This window comes from Pseudochaenichthys georgianus, chromosome 22, assembly GCF_902827115.2.
Source record: "Pseudochaenichthys georgianus chromosome 22, fPseGeo1.2, whole genome shotgun sequence".
NCBI classification, from domain to species: Eukaryota; Metazoa; Chordata; class Actinopteri; order Perciformes; family Channichthyidae; genus Pseudochaenichthys; species Pseudochaenichthys georgianus.
Window position 1 is genome coordinate 18330617 of NC_047524.1, and position 12264 is coordinate 18342880.

A 12264-nucleotide genomic window follows, 5' to 3' on the forward strand; every position below is an offset into this window, starting at 1 on the left:
AGACCGTTAACTAAGTGTTTTGAGAATTGTATCCTTAATGGGTTACGTTATCAGCTGCCCGTGTGTGAACATCGCTAAAAGGAAGAATGGTTGGAATTCCAGATAAAAAACCCTCCCAAACCCCTCATTGTAATTCTTTGAATTCCAGTTTCCTGTCTGTTAAGCCGAGGCTAACATCTACAGACAAAAGGTGTGTTGGTGCTACAAGCATGACCTTGCCTTCTCTATTGTTGCTTCCCTCAATCCAAATCCCCTGGACAGTGGTTCGTTTTAATGCAGTGCTGGCGTACGCTAATACAACATGTAACCTTAAAAGTAGTGGTGAATGTTTCTGAGTGTTAAAAAAAGGTGAAATAAAACAGCTTACCAGTTCAGGTACCCTTTGGTTGAGGATAAAATCATTGAGTGCGAGGGGTGTAAATGATAAAGAAATGGATGTAAGGGATGGGACAGGTGATTTAGAGGAAATGCTTCCGTTTCATTGCTACAAGCAGACATTCACTCACTGAGGGGCTCAATGACTAAGCAGTCTAGAACTAATAATGCAAAGTCTACATTTCAGTCTGAGCTTATCATGCAGCAAACAAAGCAGACGGTTCATAAACGTGTCCGCCTCTGACATCATGGTTAAATGAATGACATGCAGAGCCTAATAAGGTGGTGAAGAAGGTGAATGGAAACACTGAATTAAACCCCCCGCACCTGGTCGTTAACATTTCTAAAAGGCAACATGTACGACAGAGATGATCTGTATCAGTCTAAAAATGTTGGTGTATGGGACACAAAGCATTCCTTCATAGCAAAAGCTTTCTGGCTTCTCTAGAAACAATCTAAGCATGTTTGGATAATGGCAGACATATCTAAGAAAAGGGTCTCCTACGTAAACACGTTTTCCAGATGAATGTTACCTCCTCTAGGAACTTGATAAGCCACGGCATGCAGCAATGACGTTAGTGGTTGTTTACTAAATCATGTGATGATGTGACTTGCGTTTCAAAAGTCCATGCAAACCAGCCCAATGCAAATTCTAGCCCGGGAAAGTTTGTTTCCTCCAAAGTCTAAAACTGCCATTTTAGTTTGGTTATTCGCCTTCTCTTCAGCGCTCACAACAGGATGACTGTACAGTACAGTACCTTGGTTCAAGGTATTAGGAAACAAACTAGACAAACAAGTTAATAACAAGTTCTGTGTAAAAATTATAGTGCACAATGGGAAATGGAAGACTTCGACAACAGATAATAGGAATTCCTTTCAAGTTGAATTATTATGTGTCGAAGATATTTCTAAAAACAAATCTATAAATAAAACACTCATTATTCTTCCTTGAAGTTTATGATTGCTGATATTCACTCACCAAGGAGGGAAACCTGAAGGAACAAGGTGTCAAAGTCCTGGAAGATTTCTAAATCGCCTTCTTCAATCCCTCACACTCCTGTGACCAGACTCAAAATATGATGAACGATGAGTGTGCAGTGAAAGAGGTGCTCATTGAAGACACACCTTTATGACTACTTCAGATGAACTTACTGGGAAGCAGTCAAAACTTTATTTGATTATTTCCCTTTGAAACTCAAAAATAAAGCTATTCTGTCTGGCTTGTGACATTTTGTTTTTTAACCAAAGCAGAGGCAAAGAAACAGGAACAACAAAGACTATATCTAATCAGCATGCAAATGCTTATCCTAAAGCTGCAGGAGCACTTTCAGGGAAGGACGTTCCCTCTCTCTCTCCACTGGAAAACTGTTGGCAGATAACACTAGCCATGCGTCAGTTGCATCAGTGTTAAGCTGCGCTGTTTTTTCCTGAGTGTAGCAATAAGAGAGTGAGAGCACTGTGGACAGAACATCCCACTGACAGAAACAAGCCCCTGCCTGCTCTGTGAGTAATACCTCTGTGAGTAATACCCCTCCTGCTTGATTCACATTGACTCATGTATCAATAGGTGATGAATTGAAACCCAGCGGACATTGATTCACTTCTTGCATAATTCCTCTAGACACTAGCCTGATCGTACCTGCATCTGCATGATCATGCTGATACAACTGTGAAGTATTGGTTCAGTTTCATCACATTGAGTCATGCAGGAAGAGCACTCCTTGTTTCCTGGGTGCCTGGCACTGCCTTGACAGCTTCATACATTACTTCAATACCCGTAGGCAAAATAGTTTTTTTATGACTGCTGGTAATGTACCTCACATACTTTCAACAACCTTTCTTGCAACATAGCATAAAAACATGGTTTAAAGCTGCTGTCTTTTCACTTGCTTTATTTTGTATGTGCTAGCATAGAGTAACTTCTTATATTATATTTCACATCCTCACATTAAAGCATGTAACCAGGTGGACAATCCTAGTTCCTAATTGGCTGATTAGTATGTTCACTAACAAGCAAAAAAAAAAAAAAAAAAACAACTTCAAAACGGCTCTTGCGGCGACCGCTAATCTGCAAACTCTTTCAGAGCCAAGTGCACAGTGTGTGACCCCGATTCTCCTCGGGGGATAAAGGGGGCCGTGTGTTGCAATACATCTTAATACGAAATAAAATACTTCCGCCCCTCAAGATCCACTCTGAACTTCCTTCTTCAACACCCCCCTCCCAAATCCTCCGGCACTTCCGCGGAGGCTGTAGGGAGACGGGGAGGTAGTCTTTACTGATCCCCTTGGGAAAAACTCCTCCCCACCTGGCAACGGTGAATGGCGGCCCCTCAGGAAGGCAGGAGGCACAAGCACGTGGGGTTCCTCTGAGAATTAGGCCCAGAGTCTCCACAGACAATTATCAAACAGCATGAGTCAGAACGTTTGTGATTACACATCAAGACTGAGGGTATGGACTGATTTCTTATCCCTTCATAGAGTGGAAGAATTTGAGTCACTGTAGTGTTCGTATATGTATAACATGATGGTTTGATTTACACCTGCCTTTGACCTCACAAGGAGCTTTTAATGCTCAGTTAATGATTAGCCTGAAGGTAGGTAAATAAAGGGCAGTGGACAACAGAGGCTGAGCACACACATGCAAACTGAACCTGCATTCCAGAAACACAGTCAAGGTCGAAACCTTATGCTGGGAAGTTTGGGGGAATTCTGGTGTTTAAAAGTGAAACTAACTAGAGTTTTTGAAGCCTGCTAATTTCACTAATGTACTGAGCTCAATAGATTTTCTTTAATACCTGAAATGCTTGTGTTGTAAGAATGTGCTCTTGGATCAGACTACTAAAAGTCAACTTTAGCGTAATAATCAGAAAATATTATACTAAATGAAAGAACCATTATTTGTTTGTGGATTTAACCTTATAACATATAACAAACTAAACCAGGATGGTGTGAATAGGAACATTTACTTCCTCAGCATTAGAGAGCAACATGTTTCAGAGAGGCAGGATTCTTAAAGAACCAAAAGGACAAAAGCTCAAATGTAATCCTATAAACCTCGCCTGCGCTGGCTCTTAAAGCATCCAGCTGTGCCAGCTAACCTCAAAGCATAGGCATGTGATCATCCACTTAGGAGACTCCTCCATCAACAAGCCCCCCCTTTAAGAGCCCTTCAGGCATTAGGACACAGCCAGCTTTGGATCCATTCAAAACTCGCATCTCATCTGGACGACACACACCATCTGGGCCCTGAGGTGCAAGTCCTTTGTAAACTTTACCACCGATTTGACAGTCTACAACCAACCTGCTGTCATGTCCGCGGCACTCTGCAGAGTCCACACGGGCTGTTTGCAGGACATCTGTGTGAAGTGTGCGTGTGTTGGGGGGGGGGGGGGGGGGGGGGGGGGGTCACGGAGGTACACTTAATTTACTTCCCATCAAGCTGTTTTATCACACACAGCGTAATAAAGAGTGTGATGCTGTTTCTACTGTAGTTTAGACCTTGACTGACCCAGCAGTTACTTCCTTGTCTGTCGTGTGCTTTACCACACAACAGGCAGCTATATGACATAATGATTAACTTAAGCAACACTAGCGAGTTTTTGTGGACGTGCAGGATAAGGGGGAGTTTGAGCGAGTGTCAGTGCATGACTTTAAAACTTAACAGGAGTTGCTGCTGGCTAACCTGAGCGCGCCTGTGATCAAAGCTACAGGCAGTTAAATAGAGCTTGAGTTCCAGTCCAGGAGCTCCATTGATAATCCCACTCAGATGCAGCCATCCCTGCCATCAAACATCTATATCCACCACCCTATGCCCATTGGTCTGGAAAAGCTGCAGTGAATGGAGAGGATCCACCCGTCCCCCAGAATCCCTTTAAAGCAGTACATTCTGCACACACAGCTACATTCCTCCCAGAGGTTAAGTAGGTCAGAGGGAACCCTTATCTTTGAAAGGGATGCTTCTTGATGCCTCAGGTCTCTTGATGCCTGGCTGAGCAACTTTCATTAGATTGACAGGGTGAGACTTTTAAACCTAAGATTTTTCTCATGAAGTAATAAAAGTTTAGCCTAGGTGGAAAGTAAGAGTGGTAAAGTGGGTTCCTGTGGAGAAGTCGTTTCTCTTATTAAATTGCATAGCTCTATCCAAAGCCTGCTGCTAGTGGTGAAAACGATAAAGTGCTTCTTTGATCATCAAAACTCATTGACCAGTACGCGGAATTGAAGATGGATAGGCACCACAACCTTTTTATCGTTTACCTTGACCAGACACGGGGGGGCTTCCTTTAACCTCGTGCATTCCTCCTGCCTGTTAACCACATCCACTCGTCACCTCACACAGATTACCAGCAGCCTCACCCCTCAATTACCATCAATCCATCCACGGCAGGGGCGGGTAGGTCAGTCACACTTTGACTCGCACAAAGTCTGAAAATGTATCGACTGCAAGTGGGTGTTCTCTGTAATGCCAAAATGATTTCGCACAGGATATCTGAGCTGCAAAATGAGCTGTGAGAACGTGTAGTTGGTGTAGAGTGGCCTTTTTAGGAAAATACAGACACTAATTTTCATGAGGGCGGCACACGTCTCAACCAGCCAAAAGCCTTCTCTGGCAAAAGCAGAACCAAAGGGACAAGCGCGGAGGAAAAAGGGAACCATTGACACAGTGCTATTATTCAGCCAAAGTAGAAGCCCAGCGCCAAATGTGTTCAGTAGAAAAGAGCGGAGGCGTGGGGGGGGTTGAGGGACAGAGCAGACAAACAGATACAAAGAGGCCCTGTGTCAATCCCGTAGATCTCTGTGACTGCTGATAAAGAACGCTAAAATAATATGTAATTTGAGTTGTTCCCAGCGTACAAGGTCAACACCGCTGGCTAGACCAACCGTCTTGGCTGCCGGTGTTTCTGACACGTTCTGGTTTGATGTGCGAGTGTTCGGGGTTTCAGCTGTATGGAAGAGGTTGGCCGAGCTCCACAGGCCAACAAAGAGCCTCTCTGCCAGTCCCTACTGTAGGAGGAGATTCATTGCTCTCAGTTTATGCTTATACATTTCCTCTTTTCCAGTCCTTTTTTCCCCGTTTACCTCTGCTGTATTTCTGTTATGTTCGTACACTGTCCTGGGTAACAAGATACACCATTAGAAATAACTCAACTTATAAAGACTCCATGCTATAAGGCTGGTTGATTCATGGGCAGCAATTACCAGAGCATTGGTCTTACTCTTATTTCGTTTGCATTGATCTTACCTTCCCCCATTGGGCCCTGGTGGAGAACAGAATGGGACCCCTCTGGCATGGCACTCAGGCCTCTGGAGCTGACAAAACAAAACATGAAGGGTCAAACCAAACAGGCACTTCATGTAAGGGCTTACAGTACATCTTACATGGAAATGTTTATCACAAAAAAAGGAAATGTTTCTTTACTTTATGTTAAAGTTTCTTATTCTTTTGTCAAGTCAGTCATGCTTTGTCCCTGAATGCAAACTAGCTACAGTCAATTCAGGGGTTATATAAGAAGGAAATTCTTCCCATTCCCCGGGTCCCTGCTCTGCAGTGGCTCATGCCAGCCAATTGCTAATATATAGTGAAACTGGGGCTGAGGTATGCACAGCTGAGGCAAGCAACATTGATATTATCTCATGCTAATCAGTCGAGAAGGGCCAGGAGGTTAGACAACAGCCTAAGTTAACATGAACTCAAGAGACGTAGTAGCTACAAAGTAAATGTTTTACATGAAAGTACCTCTGTTACTGATATTTGAGCATGATTAATATTACGTATGCATCTTTAATTGAGGTTTAACTCAGAAAAAGCATTTAAAATTAATTAACAAAATGTAATACTATATAAAATATTAATGTATGCTGTATAAAATGGAGTCCCAGCCCAGCAAAAACAAGTTCATTCTATATTTTAACCTAAAGTATTTGTAAACAAGTTTTAGAAATGAAGCTTTGTTACTTCAAAACAGGTCTCTCATTATTCATGTGCCTGTCCAGGGAGATTACAGGTTCACCCTGGTGGCGTGTACTTCTCTAATCCCTCATGCCAGGCTGAGGCTGCGGTGCTGTTGATGATGAGGGGTTTCTCCTCAGAAACACTGCACGGCCAGTTTCTCACATCACTGCCTCTATGGCTCCTTACAACAAATTAACATGGACGACTGTGCATGAGAACTCGTCTCCCTGTGATTCCTGGTGAGCCTCCGGCCTTTTAAACACATTCTTAGACCAGCTAGATCAGAGGAGCAGGAATTCTTCAGGGATTAGGATGAGCATTGTTCATAGTGCGTTTGCTGGCCACTGTGCCGAGCTGACAGCCAGGCAGCCGAGGCCAAACTGAGACCACAGCCAGGAGCTGCGCCAATTAAGATGTGCAGGAATGCATGGAGGAAAATCACAGAGCTGGATCCACACATTAAGATCACTGCTTCACTGTAGGCTTCCTGCAGCTGTAGAGCTCGTTTACTGGACTAGAAAGTCAGCAACGTCTAAAACTTGAATTATTTTTGGTTCATCCTAAAGCAAAGCTAAAGTTAATATGAAAAAAGCTCTTATCCACCCCATCTAAATTAAATGTGGTTTGTTTTTAATGTTTTTGTTTCCCATTAGTAGCACTATGAAGAATGTAACAATGGTTCCCCATTTGTTTGTATCTCACATGAGAACACAAATGCAAGCATGTGGGCACATACCAACAGGATGACCATCATTTTGATGCTTTCATAATAACCCACTCCCACAGTTTTGAAAAAAGATTGACAAATCCCACCTACATAACCATTGTATATATTGTGCCTTCAGCGTGGATCTGACTGAAGTCAATAATCTTATCTATAGTATTCGTTTCATTTGTCCCCAAGGGGAAAATGGGTTGCAGCACATCACAAAGGCATTTAAAAGACAATACGTCACTGATAACAACATAGACACAGATTAAAACAAACATACATAAGAAAACCAGATATCGGCAGACATGACAAGGGGCCTATAGGCCCTCATTTGCGAAGTAGGCCCTCATTTGCGAATTGGGGATGTGGAAAGATTGTAGAGAAGTTCAACTAAGTTGAAAAGAAGAAAGAATTTGATTAAAACTCTATCCAAGATCCACGTTTTGGTACTTGACCATCATCAGTAACAATCTGGAATAGCTGGCTAAAATCACTGATTAAACATTCAAATAAGTAGCTCAAAGTAATGAAGAAAATGTAATGAGCAAATTCCACTTGAATATAAGATTTCTTTTTTTGTCATGTATGGCCTTGGGGTCCCTCAGACCTAACATGTTGGGAACTCTTGCTGTAAAACACGCACATGTACACTCATTCAAAGCAGGGCAGCTCACGTGTCTTCAAGAATGAGGCCTCCTCAAACACCCTTTGACCAATTGATTTTCAAGACACGGGTTAGTTTGTGTAACCTGCAGGAGTAGTATTCATGTTGAGGGTCAGGCTTTGAACTTGTCTCAGTGAACAGTGAACTAATACAATCCTGTTAATCCTGTCTACTATGGCTGATCCAACCCGCTTGATGACCAGACCAAAACTATGCTAATCTGATGTTGGTCAATGAGAGGCTAGACTAGGGCTCAAAATGTAGGCTGTAGAAGTCTGGGTCTTAAAAATATTTTTCTAACGTGTTACCAAAGACTGTTGGTAGATGTAAAAAAGGGTTTGGGTGGAGAAAGTAAAAATGTCTAACAAGAAATATTACCGCCAGTCTGAACACATCTGGACAGAATTCAAAGATTGTAACTCATTAACTTTCATCTCCTGTTTGCTGACATATGGCACTTCCAAATCCTTGTTTTCCTAGGGAGGGGGCATGTCCAACTCAAATCCTAAAGAAAACACAACGTACAGGCTAACAGTCATGCCAAGCTGGCCACCTGTGCTTAAACTAGATGCCATTTCAACCAAATGGAGAGCATTTGGTTCCCACAGCTGACGTCTGCATTACCCGCAGCATGAACCTCCCGCATAGGAATCTGCAAGTTGCCCCTTGATTGAAGACAGATGCTACAAGAGCCAATCTGATGGTTATTAAAAGAAGGACCTTCAATGGATCACTTCTTTAGATGTGCTTGTTCCTTTAATCGTCAGGCTTGACATTGATCCTTGAATTCAAAGCCTGAATTCCTTTCTTTAAAAACACAGCAAACCGATAATTGAGGGCGACAGATGCTGGCCAAGATTCAGCACCCAGGCAAATAAAGAGAAATACATAGTCAAAAACATGCACCTTGAACCAAGACCTTAGTCCTGACACGTTAAAGTGAAAGGGTCCTCCTCAGGGTGTGATGACTATCTGGAGCATTTTTCACCATTGACAGCCTGTCAAGGTCATGAGAGAAGTGAAACCCCTGAATGTGTCTACAGAGGAAGCCAATGGGAAACTAGACTGCTGCTCTTCTGACACTTTCTCTGTCTCTACAGGAAGAAATAGATGGGGCACAGACAAGTCAGTGAGGATGTGACATATTATTTAACCAAAAGAAAGCTTTACTAGAAGATGCCAAGATTTCTGCCAATTATTGGTCCGTTTAAACCTCCAAAGAAAACCCACATACACCAGCTGCTCTCTTTCCAACTAATGCTCAGAACTAATTAAAGTATCCAGCATCTGAATCCAAAAAAACAGCCTAATCATCCATTTGTGCAACAATTAACAGCCCAAATTGATTTCTCTTCATGCGGAGCAAATGGTTTGGAGGAAAAGCTAAAAATAGCACCAGAGAATTCCGGCTGCTCTTCTCTCTCCCAGTCGGAGACCTGCTGGATCATGTTACACCGTCTGCCTCAACTAGGCCCACGAGAATCTGGAAGTATGACATAAGCCCCCTGGGATGTGTCCAGACAGACAGGGTGGTGCGGGTTTCATTAAGTCACCATCAGTCATTGACGGATGTTTATGCTCAGAACAAATACAACTCAAACCTGGCATGGCAGGCAAGGTCCAGGGTCCTATACGGGCTCATTGAGACAGAGAGCCTTTATTATTTCAGCATTGGTGCCATGTTTATCTTGCAAGACCTTTCTCTCACCCTCTAACCCCGTCTACCCCGGCAGAAATATCCCCTGACAAACAGCCTTTCTGTTGGTGCCCTCTTTCCCACATTAGTCCTGCACTTTGTCACCCTGACACACAGGCCTTAAGAGACTAACAGCTTTTCATTCACAGGGGCAAACAATAAAACCCTCACGGTCTCTCTTCACCTCAATCAAATCCACAGCTTCCACAAAACAAGCACTGCCCTAACGCGTGACTTCCCACAGACACACAACACGTGAGACCTTCTATTTTAGAGCCCTGCATTTTTGAGCATGCTGCTAAGATGGGCCTCTAAGTGATCCATACAAATGAACACCCACAGGGCACAAGTTGTGAGGAGATTTGCTCATACGGCGCACGTAAAACCGGGCCAAAATAGCCTTTAATGGGAGAATAATCATTCCCTGCTGTGCTGAAAAAGGAGTACGAGCAATTTTCACCTCCCCATCAGTGACGTATTACCGCTAAATGCATACCTGGCAAGTGCCATCTTATTTGGCAAACAGCAAGTGAAGACTTCCAGTTCTTTAAAGTTAGAAATGGTGGACAGCTAAAGGATAAGTAGCATCCTGCAGTGTTAGGAGGGGAGACTAGGAGACTGCAGGGTAAAATGGGACGGCAAGTCTTCAAATAGAATTGGAGTGTACCCATTTAAAGATGCATTACACCATATGTGCAGGCAAACAGCTCCCTTGTGCCTTTGTGCAGACTTGTCCACACACAGTAATAACAAAAGCAGTGTCCGGTCACCCTGGGGTGTCTGGAATGCTAAATCACTTATGGCACACACTTTCAAACCAAAACAAAGTTGTCAAGTCTTGTTTGAAGTCGAGCTTTAACGCATGCAAAGTAATCCTAACTTTAACTTGCAATAGCCTGAACTTTACGGTCTCCTAAGATCAAGGTTTTTGCTAAGCAGCATCAAATAAGTGCTCATCCACTAAAGGATAAAAGAAGGTGACGTATAAAAAGCTCCCAAGCAGGTTTTTTAAAGTTATAAGATATAGATGAAACCACCCCAACATTCTGCAGCTCTGGTCATTTGATCACAGCTGCATCATACCGAGGAAGAAGGAATAATGTGCCAACTCTGAGATCCAAGATACACTGGGGCCGTTTCCTGTTCGGACCACCTGGGAGAGAGCACTGTTCATCGCATAGAGGCAACATTAATCTGAAATAATGATAAGGCGTTATTGTCTGAAAGGTCAAGTGAGGTCAAAAAGAGGTGGAAGATGGAACTTTTCACTGGTAACTGATTGATTGTGTCCCATTCTTCTCTCACAGCTGGGGAGGAAAGTCATTGACCTATGGAGAGCCTGCATTTGAAACCTCACTGGGGTGCTCATTAGAAAAGACAATTAGGATTGCTGGGGCCAAGTATGGGCACCATAGGGGGGGAATGGGATGCACGGAAAGAGGAAAGGACAAATGATTCAACTGCAGTGTGGATGTTAGTTTGTAAATATGACATCAATGCCTAAGTGGAAAAAATATCAACCTCTTTAAAAAGCACACACAAAAAAAGAGAATAGTCTCCAGCAGCTGATCAAAGGTCACTCAATTGAGAGTATTTTTTTCCAAAGACAAACACAACTTATCTGACCGAAACTCATGGTCCCCTCCAGAGCTTACAGTATATTATGCACGTTTTGACATTTTCTGAATAAAAAAAACCCTCTAAATCTGTATGCAATCTGCAAATAATGGACTACAAATGCGTAGGAGTTTATCAAAAGGAATTTGTTGAATGTTTTAGTTACATAACTCCAAAACGGTCTCTAGGCTGAATGCATAAGCACAAATAAACTCGTGCAGTTTGTTAGTAATTTCCACACCAACTTTGTTTAGGTTAAATTGATCAATGTTAAGCAGGTCAAATCAATTTAAAACAAAAAGCATAAAGAAAGCCAGAAAAGCTTCTAAAATGTCCTGTTTTTTTTAAATCCCGCAAAAACACATTGTCAGTACCGACAGACAAACCACAGAAGAAGAATCCTCTTGACATGTGAACTAGCCTCACTGGAATCTTAGTTTACACTGAGTTAACGTCAGCTAAGATTTGGCAAAGTGGTCAAAAGCAGTTCACGTACCGAATTATCCAACTTCTTTCCTCCCGACGACTTCTGTCCTCAGTAAAACTTTCCCCTGCGCTTTCTTGATAAAAACCTTAAAGTTACTCCGGTGTTTTGTTTTTCTTCCACATGTTAAAAGCCCCTCAGACACGTCCAAGCAGCACGGGTCAGCCGCTCGCGCTGCATCAAACTAATTTAGCAAACACACACGGCTGCATCTCTGAAGAACGGCTAAGAACTGACGCTGCGTTCAGGAGCCCTGGGAAATATAGCCACCACGGATTGGGTTGTAAACGCAAATGAATACCACAACAACAATGTTAGTCTCATCTGGCTCTAGCTCATCCCAACGAGTGGATATGGTAAGATATGTATTAAACTGCCACATGTTACTGCTTCACCCTTTAAATTAATTAATACAATTAGTCACGGAATAACTGCTATTGCTACAGGATGAATTGTGTTGTTTAGTTTAAAGTTGTCACTTCCCAGGAGAAATACATGAACAAGCAATTTACAGTAAATCAAAAAGTAAGACTTTTATGTATTGTTATCAACGTTTGTTTTTTGAGAAAAGCAAAAAACTATATTTGAAAGTCCACCTGGTTTAAGATCTCTTACTCGAATAGTCCGTGAATACGACTACGGACCGCCTGTTTTTGACATGCCCGTGTCTGTTGGGTGAGTGTCAGATGTGTTTCCACATCTAAACATCTGGAATGCATAGTTTAGTAATTTATTTCAGTGTGAGAGTTTAAAGGGGGGGGTTGTA

General features: G+C 42.6%; 1 protein-coding gene across 1 annotated transcript in view; it reads right to left on the reverse strand.

Annotated features, from left to right (window-relative positions):
• The window catches only part of LOC117467677 (pleckstrin homology domain-containing family G member 3-like), a 33811-nt gene extending 22284 nt beyond the window's left edge, over positions 1-11527 (reverse strand). The window contains 2 exon segments of the mRNA XM_034111481.2: positions 5615-5682; positions 11511-11527. Of these exon segments, the coding sequence (XP_033967372.1) occupies positions 5615-5663 (49 nt within the window). The 5' untranslated portion in view covers positions 5664-5682; positions 11511-11527.
• Between the last annotated feature and the right edge of the window lie 737 nt (positions 11528-12264).